This window comes from Convolutriloba macropyga, chromosome 1 (genome assembly GCF_964194025.1).
Source record: "Convolutriloba macropyga chromosome 1, txConMacr16.3, whole genome shotgun sequence".
Taxonomy (NCBI): Eukaryota; Metazoa; Xenacoelomorpha; order Acoela; family Convolutidae; genus Convolutriloba; species Convolutriloba macropyga.
In genome coordinates, this window is record NC_134468.1 from 61,320,626 (window position 1) to 61,339,034 (window position 18,409).

An 18,409-nucleotide genomic window follows, 5' to 3' on the forward strand; every position below is an offset into this window, starting at 1 on the left:
TTCGAAAAATACAACAGTATTACTTAATTTTGCCTAATGTAGAAATTTCAAATTGAAAACGAGAAAGATCGAAGATTATTTTTTGGAAAACTTGGTTATGTAAATATCTCTGGGCACTTAAGCAAAACCCAAATCCAATTTCCCTTTGTTATTTTGAAAATGGAGATTCGATTGAAAATTCACAAAATTGACGGTATATGGGATACTTGAGCTAAGAACTACTAAAACATAATTTTGTGAAAAAAGTGCTTTTTCTTTCAATTCTTTGTTCTGTCGATTTTTCCTGATGTTTTAAATGACGAAAATTTAAGTTTTCCATAGGCTCCGGTTTGCAAGCATTTTTTTTCAAAGAACACGTCAAACATTGTGAAAAAGTCTCCTGCATGATTTCGCTTTTGAATAAAAATAAATTCTAAAGAAAATGTTATGGAAAAGGGGTTGAAAATTGTTTTTTTTTTAGAAGTTTACTTTAACTTGTAACACCATTTGAGGGAAAACGGGGAAAAGTTCCTCTTTTTCAACACAGCACCGTTTGGTGCACTTTAAAACATACTTTCTCCAATTGATCAAACTTGACTGAATTATCAAATTACAGAATACAACAGCACGAGTTATTTGATATACGAAACAATGTGTTTTTCCGTTAGAAAATGTCAGATCTTAAATTTCATTATTTTTTTCGATTTGTCAAGTGAGCACTGAGAAATAAACATTTTTTTGGTTTGATTTAATTTGTGCAACATTAAAAACTGGCTGGATAGGGGATACATTAATTACAAATGAACTGAAATTAAGTTCTTGCCGAAAGGGACAAATTTTGGCATACTCTTCAACGATAATTTTTGATTTCTTTTAATTCGGTAACATATTTTGTGAATTCTTTCTAACTTGATCTTGAGCCAAACTGATTGATAATTTTCTGTCCGAGTGCCCTGTTTTATTTGAGACACAATGAGAAACGGGAATATCTATTTATAAAAGTCACAGGACTTGTCACCCATTGTTCCGACCGCTCTTGAGGGGGGAACTATATAATCAAATGGTTTTTGGTCAGTCAATTTTGACCGATTGATATATTCATCGTAGCCAGTTTTGAGTGTATCATTAAAAAGCCCGTGTAGCGTCGAATATGGAATTAAAAAGAATTTCTTTAATTTCGTTTTCTAGAGCGAGTGATCGATGTTTTAAGTTTTTGTGAATATTAGACCGACTTGCGTTATTTTTATTCACATTTTCCGAAATTTCGGCCTTAAATGTTGTCAATTTTGCTAAGATTTTTAAAGAAGTGTTGTTGATTTTATTTCTAATGACAAAAAATTATTGTGGCTAATTTTTTTGGCAAAATTTTGAATAAATTCGGCCCTCTTCATAAAAATAGCACGAAATAAGCTTCTTTAGTGCACGTTGAATAAATTTGCCGGAAGTGCATACCCAAAAACTTTTAAGAAAATCTTTTTGAACTCGAAAGGAGGCTAGTCCTCTTTCCACTTCCATTGAGAGTGCTCTCTAATTAAAATTTTGCCGTTTTTTGCTAACTTTACTGGTTGATTATCAAAAACGCAGTATTTTTGATTTTTTAACTAACAATTTAGCTATACCTAAAACATTTGAAAAATTAAGTGGTCCTAATGGATGAACAGCATTAGCAGGGCTAGTTTTGGACCAATCTTGGGACTGTTACGATCCAAAAATAATTCGGATTGTAATCAGTCGTTCTTAAATTAATTCAATATTTTTTAATGTTAATTAAAGAACAAAATTTTTTAAACCAAAGCTCACTGCTGATAGGTCCAATTAGTTTCCTTAGCAGCTCCAAATTATTGTATCTAGTTTTTTAATTGAGAGCTTGTGGTTGTTTTTGACATTTAAAAATACTTGATTTTTCAATAAATGATGGCTCATTGTACTTTGCCTCTATTTTTTTGCTTATTTTCGTCAACTTGTAGCTTAATGTCAGCAAAGCAAGAATGCTTCTTTTTCTGCTGATTTAACTATTAGTCTTTATTGCGGTTTCACGCCGTAATTTGTGGATTTGTGGCTTCGATACTACTAGATTTCACAATTGTTTTTTTAAGGCATTGGCCCATTCTCACGTTTTCTCGTTTTGTCACATTATTACATTATGGATAGTTCACGTGTCACTTTATTGACGTTCAAAAGAAAGCACAAAAGAACAAATCAAAATCTTTAAAGATACAGATTATAGTTTTGAGGGCTTCGACACCGCTTTTGAAGGACTTAATTGAATTTTTTTTTGTTTTTAACTGTCGTTTTTACTTTCTTTTTATTCTCATGAAATTTCCTGTATAGTGGCGGGTTTCATTGGCTTATTATGAAAGGGTATATGAGCCGATACCCTGATTTTAGTAGATGGCTGATAGCCTTCATGACTTTGAAAACAATTGTTTTCAAAAATAAAAAAAACTTCGCAACTTTGTTTTTTTCATTGTCTTTTTTTTACGTAGTCCTGTTAATTGCAGATCATATATGACATTATTGGTATGATCAAGAGATTGGTGTCACAATATCTAATGTTTTTAAAGAATTCGTCCTGACTTTACTGGCTTTGAGACGGGTTTTTCACAATAAAGGGTAAATTAAGTTTTGATTTTTATCCTACATGACGATCTTTTTGTAGCTGTAAAAAATATTCTGGATATGTACAGGTCTCAAGAGCTTCCTTTGGACGAATAAACGAAACTATTTATTTTTTTTGCATATTGTAGATAATGGCTTTCATGACTTGAATTTTTTTTCGAAAAATACAACAGTATTACTTAATTTTGCCCAATATAGAAATTCCAAATTGAAAACGAGAAAGATCGAAGATTATTTTTTGGAAAACTTGGTTATGTAAATATCTCTGGGCACTTAAGCAAAACCCAAATCCAATTTCCCTTTGTTATTTTGAAAATGGAGATTCGATTGAAAATTCACAAAATTGACGGTATATGGGATACTTGAGCTAAGAACTACTAAAACATAATTTTGTGAAAAAAGTGCTTTTTCTTTCAATTCTTTGTTCTGTCGATTGTTCCTGATGTTTTAAATGACGTTAAAATTTAAGTTTTCCATAGGCTCCGGTTTGCAAGCATTTTATTTTCAAAGAACACGTCAAACATTGTGAAACAGTCTCCTGCATGATTTCGCTTTTGAATAAAAATAAATTCTAAAGAAAATGTTGTGGAAAAGGGGTTGAAAATTTGTTTTTTTAGAAGTTTACTTTAACTTGTAACATCATTTGAGGGAAAACGGGGAAAAGTTCCTCTTTTTCAACACAGCACCTTTTGGTGCACTTTAAAACATACTTTCTCCAATTGATCAAACTTGACTGAATTATCAAATTACAGAATCCAACAGCACGAGTTATTTGATATACGAAACAATGTGTATTTCCGTTAGAAAATGTCAGATCTTAAATTTCATTATTTTTTTTCGATTTGTCAAGTGAGCACTGAGAAATAAACATTTTTTTGGTTTGATTTAATTTGTGCAACATTAAAAACTGGCTGGATAGGGGATACATTAATTACAAATGAACTGAAATTAAGTTCATGCCGAGAGGGACAAATTTTGGCATACTCTTCAACGGTAATTTTTGATTTCTTTTAATTCGGTAACATATTTTGAATTCTTTCTAACTTGATCTTGAGCCAAACTGATTGATAATTTTCTATCCGAGTGCCCTGTTTTATTTGAGACACAACGAGAAACGGGAATATCTATTTATAAAAGTCACAGGACTTGTCACCCATTGTTCTGACCGCTCTTGAGGGGGGAACTATATAATCAAATGGGTTTTTGTTCAGTCAATTTTGACCGATCGATATATTCATCGTAGCCAGTTTTGAGTGTATCATTAAAAAGCCCGTCATGCGTCGAATATGGAATTAAAAAGAATTTCTTTAATTTCGTTTTCTAGAGCGAGTGATCGATGTTTTAAGTTTTTGTGAATATTAGACCGACTTGCGTTATTTTTGTTCACATTTTCCAAAATTTCTGCCTTAAATGTTGACAATTTTGCTAAGAGTTTTAAAGAAGGTTTGTTGATTTTATTTTAAAAGACAAAAAATGATTGTGGCTGTTTTGTGGCAAAAATTTTGGCCAAATTCGGCCCTTTTCATGAAAATAGCACGAAATAAGCTTCTTTAGTGCACGTTGAATCGTTGAATAAATTTGCCGGAAGCGGCGCTTAACCAAAAACTTTTAAGAAAATCTTTTTGAACTCAAAAGGAGGCTAGTCCTCTTTCCACTTCCATTGAGAGTGCTCTCTAATTAAAATTTTGCCGTTTTTTGCAAACTTTACTGGTTGATTATCAAAAACGCAGTATTTTTGATTTTTTAACTAACAATTTATCTATATCTAAAACATTCGCAAAATTAAGTGGTCCTAATGGATGAACGGCATTAGCAGGGCTAGTTTTGGACCAATCTTGGACTGTTACGATCCAAAATTAATTCGGATTGTAATCAGTCGTTCTTAAAATAATTCAAAATTTTTGAATATTAATTAAAGAACAGAACATTTCAGACCAAAGCTCACTGCTGATAGGTGCAATTCGTTTCCTTAGCAGCTCCAAATTATTGTATCTAGTTTTTTAAATGAGAGCTTATGGTCGTTTTTGACATATAAAAAAACTTGATTTTTCAATAAATGATGGCTCATTGTACTTTGCCTCTATTTTGTTTTTTGCTTAATTTCGTCAACTTGTAGCTTAATGTCAGCAAAGCAAGAATGCTTCTTTTTCTACTGATTTTACTATTAGTCTTTATTGTGGTTTCACGCCGTAATTTGTGGTTTTCTGGCTTCGATACTACTAGATTTCACAAATGTTTTTTACGGCATTGGCCCATTCTCACCTTATCTCGTTTTGTCACATTATTACATTATTGATAGTTCACGTATCACTTTATTGACGTTCAAAAGAAGGCACAAATGAACAAATCAAAATCTTTAAAGATACAGATTATAGTTTTAACGGTTTCGACACCGCTTTTGAAGATCTCGAAATTTCCTGTGTAGTGATGGGTTTCATTGGCTTATTATGAGAGAATAGATGAGCGGATATCCTAGTTTTAGTAGATGGCTGATAGCTTTCATGACTTTGAAAACAATTGTTTTCAAAAATAAAAAAAAACTTCGCAATTTTGTTCTTTTTATTGTCTTTTTGTTACCTAGTCGTGTTAATTGCAGATGATATTTGACATTATTGGTATTATCAAGAGATTGGTGTCACAAAATGTAATGTTTTTAATGAATTTGTCATGACTTTACTGGCTTCGACACGGATTTTTCACAAAGAGTGAATTAATTTTTGATTTTTATCATACTTGACGATCTTTTTGTAGACGTAAGACATATTCTGGATATGTTCAGGTCTCAAGAGCTCCCTTTGGACGAATAAACGAACCTATTTATTTTTTTCATATTGTAGTCAATGGCTTTCATTACTTTGATTTTTTTTGAAAAATACAACAGAATTTCTTAATTTTGTCTTTTTCTTTTTGTTTACTTGTTACCTAGCCTAATTAACGAGAGATTGCATACCACATTATCGGTGTTTGAAGAAGGTGCAATCGAACATATTTTGTTGGGCAGCTTTACGGCTTGTTTTCTGGCAAGTTTTAATTGAAATTTTGTTTAATGTCTATTTGTTGTTCTTTTTGTAACCGCATAAAAATTTGAATATTGGCAATTCTTAATGCTCTTTGGAAGCATAGTTAATCATAAACCCGTGGGTTGTTTTCAGTTGATTTCTATTGGTTTTCATTACATTAAAATTATTTGTTTTTTAAATATGAGCGATTTTTTTTAAACTTTACTGTTTTTGTTTTTGTTTTGTCTAAATGTTACGAGCCTTATTATGGACTGTTTAGTACAGTACAAGTTATTTTGTTTAAATTCAGTTTATCTGACGCTATTTTGACTTTGTTTCTAAGTTTTTTAATGGACAAACTTTTGGATGTAAATAATGTTTGTTGTTGTTTGATTTTGCTGTTGTCTTGACTCGCTTTCTTAATAATGACTTAATAATAACTAGATCTCATCAATCTAATGCGTCATTTTTTTCTCCACTGAGATATTTGCTTTGGAGGCTATCTTTTTGTTCGTACACCAATAAAAAAATACTTGAGTTTTTGGGGTTCTGTTCCTCATTTGGTAGACAATTGTGCCAAAATTGAGGATGAGCGGGGCCTGAACCTTTTGTGCGATTACACATACGTTTCGGTGTTAGTATGCGGTTGGGAGAAGTCAGTAATTTGCAAACGCATTAACGAAGACTTTGTTATTTCGAAAATGAATCGATTGAGTCGTTATGATCTGTTTAAGCTGTGTCGTCTGCTGTACCATGTGTGTGATTCTACCAAGTTGCGAGTTTCGATTGAGAACTGTCAGTCGTGCATCCGTTTCTTTTCGCACCAGCTCATTCTTAGTGCTCAAACGGCAGCTCTCTACCCGAGCAGCAAGATTGCCAACGAGAACCTCACTGTGTTCATAGATGTGTGGAACTCGCAGATGCACAGCTTCTCAACACTCATGAATGACATCGTGGGAATAATTACGAACAGAACTGAGAAACAGCCCAACGAATTGTTCAGGACTATGGGCTCTGTCTCTTACTTGGTGAGCCAAATTTGTTTGTACACGCGAAAGAATTGAACTTCTTTTAGATATTGGGTTCATTGAAATAAGGTAGCTGAGATGAAAAAAATTTAAGTGGAAGGTCCCTACTTCAAGTGAAGTTTTCATTATCTTTCCAGTTTTCCTAAAGAATGTCCCGAAGCTAATTTTTACTGCAGACAAAATTTGGCTGTGTACTGTAGTGTTGACCATTGGTTGACCTTAAATAGAGCGTTAACTAGAGAGTGCTTACTAAAGAATAGAATAGATCAGTACTTTTCCTATGGATTATGGGTCTATGTGAGAGCTGACCCATCTAATTGTGTTCAGAACATTACGAGGACTCGAAGACTGGGCCTTGAGATCAAAAGGGTCGCATCTCTCTTAGAAAATGAAGTTGACCTCCTTCACTCGTCTCTGGATGCGGAAGGAGTCCTTTCCTCCCCACAATTGTCTTCTGACAAGTCCAGCTGCTCTGACATTATGAAGAGATGTGGAAACCTCTGTAGCATGGCTTTTGCCCTTTATCTCTTTTCAAAGAAAGAGGGGCCACTCAAGTCAGCCGATGATCTCTATACTCAAGTACAGGTGCGTAAAATATAATCTGGAATTTTATCTGGGTCTTTTTGGGTAGACAATAGGTAGATCGTAAACATAGTTGGAGCATTGAAAAATAGTTTTGAGTTTTGTACAATTATTGATTAAAAGCCGCCCTCATCTTCTCAGCCGGCTATTATAGCGCTCCTATTTTTTACAATTCAAAGAATTTGTATTGGGGCGCTGTCTTTTTTTTAAAGATCTGTTCACACATTTTCATGATTTTTGAAGTCAAATTGGAGTAGTGATTTTGGTCACGCCGAAACAGGAAATGGAGCAAAAAAGCGAGTAGTTTTGCGGCGTGAATTTTTTTCGCTCTAATTTTAAAGTAGAGTGAGAAAATGGTGTTTGAACAAAAATTCGGTTTCTCGGTAGTGGTTTTTTGTTCACATGCGGCAGGCAATTTCACTCTGATTTTTACTGTTTTTTCGATTTTTTTGGATCAAATTTTTTTAAATGGTTTCCCCAATCCATTCGCAGCTCATTCTAGGCCTAGTTTTTCGTTTGAATTGAATTTTCATTTCTCGCGGGTGGTTTTTTTGTGCACATGCGGCATTTTGACATTGATTTTCTATTTTTTTCTTATTTTTTTATCTGATTTATTTAAAATGGTTTTCTCAATTCACTCATAGTCCGTTCTAGGTCTAGTTTTATGTTTATTCAATGAAAATTCTTTGAATTGTACGTCAGGATTTGTACTGCTATGTTTCTTTAATTCGCTTTACTTTTTGATCGCGTTTTTCATACGATTTTACGTTTGACTTCTGACTTACTCCACTCACTGTTTCAACGGAATGGATTTTAAATTCGTTCAAGCATTGAATTACGCAATGTGGTGAATACTGTCAAAGTCAAAAGAGCAAAATCAAAAGAAACGGGATAAACCGATAAAGCCCGGTCATTGAGCATTAGGTTATCAAAGTTCATTAGAGTGTTTGCTAGTTGACATTGGTATTAAGCTTGTTAGTATTAGCTCTCAGTGTAGAAGCTGAATTAAGTATAGTTTAAGAATCTAACTGTAACTGCACGCCAAGTTAATGCACTTTTTGACACTATAAAAAATAAAAAAAAAACTTGGTCAATATCTGTCTATTCTTTTTTTCCGTTTCAATCCCGATGTGCATCAAGCGCGTCAACGGTGGCTATTTTCTGATAATCTGCTGGCTATGTTTACTAATATTTGTCCCTAATCAGCTCTAATAAAGCCATTGAACTCAATATTTCTTGAGTAAACTTAAGAAATAATACTAATTTTTTCAATTTTTTTTTTCAAAATTATTTGTAATTTTTTCGTTTTCTCTAGTGTTTGATAATAAGTTGCTGCATAGTTACTAGGGTCAATGGAATTGTTCTCACCATTTTCATATCACGAATATTTGCAATTTTTTGATAAACTTTGAATTGTTTCCAACTTTTCTCAAAGTTATTGTCATGAGTTTATTAATAACCGCCCTCATCTTCTCAGCCGGCTATTATAGCGCTCCTATTTTTTTTTTACTTCGTCGAATAAAAAATGTTTCGCTTTACCTCATTTTGCCGCTTTTTCAACATTTTGCGTGATATCCTTTTGACTTCTCTAGGCTACTTTCTCTCTTCTCTCCTTCTGCTAAAAGTGATTTTGAACATCAGTTGCTCAGCAAAGCAATTCAAAATGAACAGAGTTAGTACAAAAATGGATGTCAGAAATAGAAACGGGATAAACCCATAAAGCCCAATTTTAGATGCCCGCTATTTGAACGTCGTTCCTATAAGTCTTATTTACCATCTCTAATGCTTATTGTTATTGATAGTAGCCCCTGTAGCCTCTCTTTAAGAAACAGAAGTATGTTCAACTACGAAATGCCATCAAAATAAATCGGACTTAGAAAAATGTTTTTGTACAAAAATTTTTTTCTTCAATATCTTCTGTTATTTCAATCCCAATCATGCTTATTGGAATCAACGGCGGCTATTTTCCGGTAATCTGCCGGGTATGTTTCTTTATTTAGGCGAGAAAGCTCAAAATCTTGTACGCCGATCATTTCCAAGAAATTGGATATATTTTAAATCTTGTTACTGAAATTGTGTCTTCTTTACTAAAGGAATCGCCTCATGTTTCAGTTCTTTGTGGAAGAGGGATCTAAAATACACTCACTAATAAACGAGAAGTCGCAGCAACTGATATCTCTAGCAATGGGCGGCCAGATTCAGTTGAGCACAGTGAACCCAGTGGCACCACAACAGTCGATGGATGCAGCCTCTGACCTAAAGAGACTGTTCGCAGCGGTGCCCGAGAAGACAAACTCTTTGCTCTACATAGTGACCAATAGTGAACCACAGAACGCTGTCTCCTCTTTCTACAAGGTTCAATTAATTTGAAAATAAGATAGAGTTTTAAAGTATCAGTACAATTTACCCGAGGTCATTATACCCAATCTGTCATTTTACCCATTGCCATTTTACCCAATGTTAAATTTGTTTTACTCTATTGTTAAAATTGCCAGAACGACTGTTTAACATAAAATGGCCCTGAGACTTGATATCAAACTATTACAACCAAGCATGGGATTATATTGTCTGCTTTTTACGACTCGAGGAGTTACGGAGATCTATTTTTTTAAATCGGTGACTTCTCTTTTCTCGTAAAAACAAAGTGTTTAGGTCAATCTGCTGAACAAAAGTCAACAGCAGAGCAAAAGAGACAGTCGTTTTTGTTCATACAGTATTCTAAGAGAGCGAGAAAGTAACTGTAAAACAATTCTCGCTAAGGGAACGATCACGTGCGGCTTCTTAACGCCAGTTTTTAATTGTTGTCAAACGAAGTTTGTAGCAATTATATTAGTCATGTGGTCGTTTTTAATGCGATGTTTCGCTTGATGTTTTTTATCTGGCCCATTTGACTTTTCGTCCTCAAAAACGAGATAAACATGTAGCACCCAGTGGGCACTAAGTTCTCTTAGAGCCTTTCAGCTCACTAGTCTCCAAGTATGAGATTCACAGAAAGTGTTTTGGAGACGTATACTCATGGTGTGAAGGGAGGTTCTTAGAATTCCTTCCACCCCCCCCCCCCCCCCCACTTCACGCATTTCCCAAAACAGCCTTCAATCTCCACCCCTACACAATGTTCAGGCCGTAAGGTCGTGGCTCCCGTACAGCCAAAGACCCCCTCCCCCAACCCCACAGTTGCCCCCATCGATCCCACTGCGCTCACCTCAAGCCCTGCGATAAAGCTAAGGCTAGTCTCATCGTAGCTAGCTATTGAGCTTGAGGAAGCCAATCGCTCGCCGGTCGTTTGAGAGCAATTCTTCCGACATTAATTGGTCATGTTTTTTCGTTTTAACCCTTTAAACTTTTTTGCCAAAAGGCTCGTATTTTTTGGCTAGTAAAAGTGTGTTTGAAAACATTTTTGACCATCTGATGCAAATATAAGACTTTTTGATGATATTTTGAGATTTTTTTGCCATTTTTCCCTGTTGAATGCTTTTTAGCACTTCTTGCAATCTTCAATTTTATAGGAATTATGGTCTTTCTTTGGTTGAGGTTAGTGGTTTTAGTGTATTTGGTGATATATGGATTTGAGTGATATTGATTCTGAGCTGTGTTTAACAGCCGCCCTCAGCTTTTATTTCCGCCGGCTATTATAGGGCTCCTACTTTGTAAGATAAGTTTTTCTATGTTTTTGAGCTTTCAAAACGGGATGAACAGGTTACCCTCAGTGGGCGTCAAGTTTTTTAAGCTGGTTATTAGTCTTGTTATGTCTGTTTTTTGCCCTTTAGGTTTTGGTAATACAAACTTAAACAGCTAAAATGATGGTAATTTTTTTGCAATTTTTTAAAAGTTTTCTTAAGTTTTTTAAGTTTTATTATTTTTTTTTTCATTTTATGGCTTGACGATAGTTTACTGAATAGTTTTTAGGACATTAGAATGCTTTGAGGACATTAGTATTAAATTTAGCGACCTTTCATTGTAACGTGCCAGTTTTTGCAAAATTTTTGGGAATTTTTCCTGCTAAATTTTTGAGTTTTTCAATCTTTAGGTGTCAAATAAACATTTTATGGTTTAAAAATGGTTTGTTCGATGGTCTGTAGAGACAACTAATTGGTTCTGAAGATATTCACGAATCTTAGGAGCATTTTAATAAAATATAATCTCATGAAAGGTCAATGAAAGTTTTTAGGGCTTGTAAATGGGTAATTTGGTTGTTTCAGGTACGATTTGGTTTTGCAGATATTGGTATCACCAATTTCAGCCACTTTTCAAAAAGATGTCAGTTTTGTCAAATTGTTTCAAAATGTCCGGATTTTTTTAGTTATTTGGTATTTAAAGACCAGTGACATTTTTTTATAGCTTGAAGATAGAGTTACTGGAAGCACTCGTGAGACATTGAAATGGTTTTGAAGATAATTAGATCAAAGATTTGAGCCACTTGAAGTTTTTTTCACAATTTTGACCGATTTTTGAGTTCTTGATCTGTACAGGCGAATGAAACTTTTTATAGCTGCGAAGCTGTAAGCTGAGCGAAGCTATATTGCGGTGCTCTTGGTTTTTTTTTGTTTCGTCGTCTGACGCTCTTTTTTCGTTTTACATTTGTTCACGCAGCAAAGCAGAAAAAGTCCAATTTTCTGACTGACTTCTTCCTCTCACTAACGGCATTTGCGCGCGTGACGTCATTTCTCACTCGCTTTAGCAAAAGTTTTTAGGTTAATTGCGTGATTAGATTTTGATCATACGGGACTTGCCTCACTCAATAAAATGACTTTTGTACTTTAAAACTTAAGTTTAATTTGAATTTGTTTAAGGTCAAAGGAACTCTTTTGTGCAGTAAAGGTCACTAATAAGAGGCTTCTGTGGAATGAATTTTAACAAGCTTTATTAATTAATCGCTAAATGTTTTTACCTAGTTTTTTTGAGCGGATTCGATTTTTTTTTCAATTTAGATCTGTATCTGTTTCTATCTCTATTATATGGCACGCAGGTCTATTCTTTCGCAGCTATACCAGCAATCTGCCGGCTATGTTTAATTTGAGGTTATAAATTTCACGGAATATTGCATTTTTTGATAGTTTTTTAACCTTAGAGGCCAAGAAAACATTTTAAGGAATGAAACCATGTTTCGGAATTATTTAAAGACCAACATGTTTTTTCCAAACATGTGCTCGGTTTATAGATAGCCAATTTTAATCATTTTAAACATATTTTTATGATTTTAGCTTTCATGATTTTAGCTTTCAGAATTTTAGCAACGTTTTTTTTACTTTTTTACTTTTATCTACCTTTGTGAGACTGCGTGGCTGGCGATGTTAATTTGGGCTGCCAGTTAGTTGTCGTTTTCGGTTTTGTTATCTCATTTTAGATTGTAATTCAGGACTTGTCGTGCTACGTTTTTTTGGATGACGTTTTCACATCTTCTTCCTGAGCTTTGAAAATGGGACAGGTAAAACTCGGCGGGCGTCAAGTTTCATCAGAGCTCCTTGACTGGTTTTAGTAGTCATTTAATTGTTTAGAGTGGTGCAGCTGCTGGTAAGGCCTCAATTTAAGGTTATTAGGTTATTTATAGGAGTTTTGGGCCCAAAATGGTGCAATTCTTCACATCAAGATGTTTTTTTCAAGATAATTTCAAGATATTTATTTGATCAGTCTCAAATTGACGTCGGTTAAAGTTGATGAAGCTCTTTTGCAGGACACAATTACTCTTTGACCTTGTTGTGAGCTATATGTTTTGGTACTGCAAATATAAACTTAAGAATTAATACTAATTTTTTCAATTTTTTTTCAAAATTATTTGTAATTTTTTCGTTTTCTCTAGTGTTTGATAATAAGTTGCTGCATAGTTACTAGGGTCAATGGAATTGTTCTCACCATTTTCATATCACGAATATTTGCAATTTTTTGATAAACTTTGAATTGTTTCCAACTTTTCTCAAAGTTATTGTCATGAGTTTATTAATAGCCGCCCTCATCTTCTCAGCCGGCTATTATAGCGCTCCTATTTTTTTTTACTTCCTCGAATAAAAAATGTTTCGCTTTACCTCATTTTGCCGCTTTTTCAACATTTTGCGTGATATCTTTTTGACTTCTCTAGGCTAGTTTCTCTCTTCTCTCATTCTGCTAAAAGTGATTTTGAACATCAGTTGCTCAGCAAAGCAATTCAAAATGAACAGAGTTAGTTCAAAAATGGATGTCAGAAATAGAAACGGGATAAACCCATAAAGCTTAATTTTAGATGCCCGCTATTTGAGCGTCGTTCCTATAAGTCTTAGTTACCATCTCTAATGCTTTTTGGTATTGATAGTATTCCCTGTAGCCTCTCTCTAAGAAATAGAAGTTCGTTATGTTCAACTACGAAATGCCATCAAAATAAATCGGACTCAAAAATGTTTTTGTACAAAAATCTTTTTTTTTTCAATATCTTCTATTCTTTCAATCCCAATCATGCTTATTGGAATCAACGGCGGCGATTTTCCGGCAATCTGCCGGGTATGTTTGATCTTTGTTGGCAAGGAAACTATTTTTAAAGTGGACATTAGGTTACTGGATGGTTTTTGTAAACATGAAGTTTCGAGATGGTTCTTAAGATATTATTATCGCGAATTTTTCTCAATTTTTTAAAATTTGCAATTGATTTAAAGTTTTTTGTGAATTTTCGTCATATTCTGTGTTTATCACAATCTTAAGCGCCAGTGAAAGATTTTTGGGCTTGCAGTTTGATTACTGGACCAATTGGAGAGACCATTCTATATAGCTTTGAACGTACTAATATCGAGAAATTTAGAAACGATCAATAAATTTTGGAATTTTTATTTTTTCAAGTGTTTATATTTCTCGAGTTTTTCTGTCTTCATTCTTCTCCTGCTCAGAGTGCTTTTAAAAAGCAATTGCTTAGAAAAGCAATCTTAAGTGAAGAGAATTAGTATTGAAAAATGAAATCAAAACAACTGGATAACTCCATAAATCCCAATTTTAGAAGCCCGCTACTTGAACATTGTTTTTATAAGTCTGTTAACCGCTCTAATGCGTTTGGGCTTTGATACTAGACACTGACTCACCTCTTTATGAAACAGGAGTATGCATAAATCCAATCAAAATAGTTTGAACTTTCTTTTTTTGTACAAAAATCAATTTTGAGCACTGTTTTTGTGTTCCTTCAATCCCAGTCATTGTCATGAGAATCATGGGGCTATTTTCTGGAAACATGCCGTATATGTTTATTAATGAGAACAGAAAAATATTCGATTTCTGTTTTTTAAGAATTTCGGCCTGTTTTTTCGGATTTTGGAATAGTTGGTTAAAATGTCTCTGATAGGCAATGGCTGGATCACAGATCGAGTAGAAACAAATTTACAGAGTTGTCTCAGCTAAATTGCTGGGAAGCGGCTTTTGACATTTTTAGGAAAATTGTTAGAGAACAATTTGTGTGTAGTTTTCATTTCTCTGTTTTCGTTTTTATCGTTTTTTACTTCTTTCTTTCGATTGGTAGTCGTTTACTGAATGAGAACTATTTTTATTGCAATTTGTTTTAGCCAATAATTGTTTCGGAGTAGCAACGCGCGACTATATTTTATAAGATTTTTCATCATATTTTAATTGATTTGGGGTTTTTCCTCTTATTTTTTTGTTTTTGTTTCAAAATAATCACCATTAACGAGTAGAGGCGCATTTTGTTTAATCAGTAGTTGGCTGGAGTGTAAGTGAATATCTACTTCGAATCGGTTCCTGAGCCTTTCGGCTATGTTTTTAATTTCTCGAAGCAGCACTAATTAATTGCTCTCAAACGAAGTCTTGCTGTTCTGTTTTAATGGGATGATCGTCTGACCATTTGACTTGTTGCCGGGAGAAACAGGTAAAGCCCAGGTAAACAGAAATGGGAGAAACAGGTAAAGCCCAGAGGGCAATAAGTCTTTGAGTAGCCCTCATAGAGCCTACTAGACTGAAAGTATGCTAATAACCGAAGCTGCTTTAATTCATGGTCGCAGTTACCCCCCAACCACGCACTCCCATACAATAATACTTCTTACAATAACCTCAATTTACCATTGATTCTAAGTTTAAGAGGTGCTTGAAGCGAGTAACGAAAGTTTGTTGAGCTTACTGTGCTGTATTTACTGTGTTGCAATTATTGTATCTTCTCTTTACAGTTTTGCCCCAGTTAGTTTTTGGTTAGTGGTCTTTGTGAGGGTAAAGTTAATTTGTTTGTAGGTGGAGATGTGTTTCCAAGAGACTAATGTGGTCATGTGGAACATATTTGCGCTTGTCCGCTACTATTTTCAAGCCATGTACTTGGTAAGTGTTTTATCAATTTCCGCTTAATAACCACGAACCTTTTCAATGTAGTAACCGGGCATCGATATATTTAGACGTACCTTCCAGACTACAACTGGCCAATAAATGCCAGTGTTTCACAACAAGTTCCAACTCACTTAGCATTCCAAGTGGCAAATCAACAGCCACAACAACAGAATTCGTTGCAACAGCAACCCGCAATGAGCTACAACATTCCACCTTTGCAAACCCACCAGCTCCAACCTATTTTCCAGCAAATACAGCCATTCCAACAATTCCAGAGTCAGCATCTTCTGTCTAGCAATAATTTTGGCAATCATGCCTCAGTATGTGTTCGGAATCCGACACCGAACAACTTAATGGCAGCTTCTATTTCAGTGGATCCTCAATTTAATGCAGGACAGCATGCAATCAATGCTATGAATGCATCACCTGCGACTGTGGGTGCAACCGTACAGCAACAAAACATCATTCAACTTCCAGTTACTACTTACTTCAACCAGCAACAGCAGCAATCTCAACTCACGCAACAGCAGACTATACCTCAGAATGTTGCGAATGTTCAACAGCAGCAGCAACAGCAATTCATCGCACCAATTTCAGCACCTGTGTCGTCCACAACAGCTTTGAATCAAGCACAGCCTGCGGCATTTGCACCAGCGGCTCAACCACCAGCCATGAATACTTCAGGAATGGACACTTTAAAGAAGACATCCTCTCTCTTTGATCGAATGTGACTCGCTTCATGATTAAGTCCTCTTTGCTTCTAATTTTGTTCTTTCTTCATTCATGGCTTTGAACACTGATGAAACTGGCTATTTTGCCGCAGTGTATGATTTCATATCTTCTTGCTTTGATATAGGAAATGGTTACCCTCCTATACTTCCCAATGAATACCTCTGATCTCGCATAAGTGGTGGTTTATAGGTTTATTCGCGCTCCTTTTTGAACTTAATCTGAACGTTGCTGTTTCAACGTCGACAAACCTTTTCTATGGAGCTCCTGCTAACGGTCTAATTCATTGCGTCCTCTCATTTCAATTACGGTAAATAAGAAATCAGTGTATAAAATAGACTACCGCTTTTTGACTCAGCGAGCTATCAATGAATTGAACCTAGGCTGAAGGCGGAGGGTAACCATTTATATGTTAGAACATAAATCTTAGTCGCCCGAGGGGACTAGGATTTTTGTTCTAGCGTATTGAGAGAATCAAAGGGTAAAAGTGTCAAATTTGAGATTTTGCTAGTGTGATACGGCGACTAAGTAGGGCAAGAAACAGACAGTATGTAGTTGCATTTCTAAAACCTAATTAAATTGACTAAGTTGAGATGCCTCGTGGTTTTAGTGCCTGACTATTTTCTATCCTTGATTCTCTAATAATAAAAAGTGTGGAAAAGCAATAGTGCAATGAGCTGAATTCGCAGGCGTACATGAGAAAAAGTGTTCAATGATTAAGCTATCCAATGACACGATTTACAGCTAAATTATTGGATTTAAATGTCATGTACATCTGTATATTAATGAACAGTAATATTGACGTTGGTTTGTGATCCAGCGAACTTTGTATTTTGTCGATGACATGCTCTTTTAAATATCTCACATGCTATTTCAGTCATCTTAGTGCAGTTCTCACAGTTATTGTCTTTTCTATTGCTAACTGCTCTCAAATGCAGTCACGTCTCTAGCACCAAATATTCAGATATTAACTTTAATTTTGACATTTAGGGGACGCTTACAGCTTTTTAACTGCTCTCGTAGAGAAGCAATTATGGTAAAAGTGTTTCTTTTTTAATGCAAAATTTGCGCCTGACCGTTTTGACTCTTCGAGTGACTTTTACGCCCTTGAATTTTTGCGTTTTGTGTGATCTAAAGTTCCCTCTCCAATTTCAAGCAGCTGAACTCTCAATTGGTGGCAATTTAATACTCAAAGTCAAATGAAAAGTGCGCCGAAACTGGTGCCATTTTTCACTTTAAATCTTAATAGTGGTATATATTAACCTCAAATGCGGTTATTTGAAGCCCACTATTGAACCTCGTAGTCCCATTTCGCCACCCCCCCCCCCCCCCCCCCCCCCTCCGACTGAAGCAGGCTGCAATTGATTAGAGCTCCCACTAGTCGTTTGAGAGCAATTCGTCCGACGTTTAGTCGGTTATGTTTAATAGCCGCCCTCATCTTCTCAGCCGGCTATTATAGCGCTCCTATTTTTTTACAATTCAAAGGATTTGAATTGTATTGGGGCGCTGTTTTTTTTAAAGATCTGTTCACACATTTTCATGATTTTTGAAGTCAAATTGGAGTAGTGATTTTGGTCACGCCGAAACAGGAAATGGAGCCAAAAAGCGAGTGGTTCTGCGGCGTGAATTTTTACTCTAATTTTAAAGTAGAGTGAGAAAACGGTGTTTGAACAAAAATTCGGTTTCTCGGTAGTGGTTTTTTGTTCACGTGCGCCAATTTCACTCTGATTTTTACTGTTTTTTCGATTTTTTGGATCGGATTTTTTTCTAATTGGTTTTCCCAATCCATTCAGAGCTCATTCTAGGCCTAGCTTTTTGTTTGAATTAAATTTTCATTTCTCGCTAGTGGTTTTTTTGTTCACATGCGGCATTTTGACATTGATTTTCTGTTTATTTCTTATTTTTTTGTTCTGATTTTTTTTAAATGGTCTTTTCAATTCAATCATAGTCCATTCTAGGTCTAGTTTTTCTGTTTAGTCAATGAAAATTCTTTGAATTGTACGTCAGGACTTGCCCCGCTATGTTTTTTTACTTCGTCGAATAAAAAAATGTTTCGCTCTACCTCATTTTGCCGCCTTTTCAACATTTTGCGTGAAATCTTTTTGACTTCTCTAGGCTAGTTTCTCTCTTCTCTCATTCTGCTAAAAGTGATTTTGAACATCAGTTGCTCAGCAAAGCAATTCAAAATGAACAGAG

General features: G+C 34.9%; 1 protein-coding gene across 1 annotated transcript in view; it reads left to right on the forward strand.

Moving 5' to 3' along the window:
* Window positions 1–16,503, forward strand: part of LOC142341248 (uncharacterized) — an 88,608-nt gene extending 72,105 nt beyond the window's left edge. Inside the window, exons 9-13 of the mRNA XM_075392171.1 lie at window positions 6,332–6,625; window positions 6,953–7,210; window positions 9,320–9,562; window positions 15,395–15,478; window positions 15,553–16,503. Of these exons, the coding sequence (XP_075248286.1) occupies window positions 6,332–6,625; window positions 6,953–7,210; window positions 9,320–9,562; window positions 15,395–15,478; window positions 15,553–16,215 (1,542 nt within the window). The 3' untranslated portion in view covers window positions 16,216–16,503. The remainder of the gene's footprint in view (window positions 1–6,331; window positions 6,626–6,952; window positions 7,211–9,319; window positions 9,563–15,394; window positions 15,479–15,552) is intronic.
* The last annotated feature ends 1,906 nt before the right edge of the window (window positions 16,504–18,409 follow it).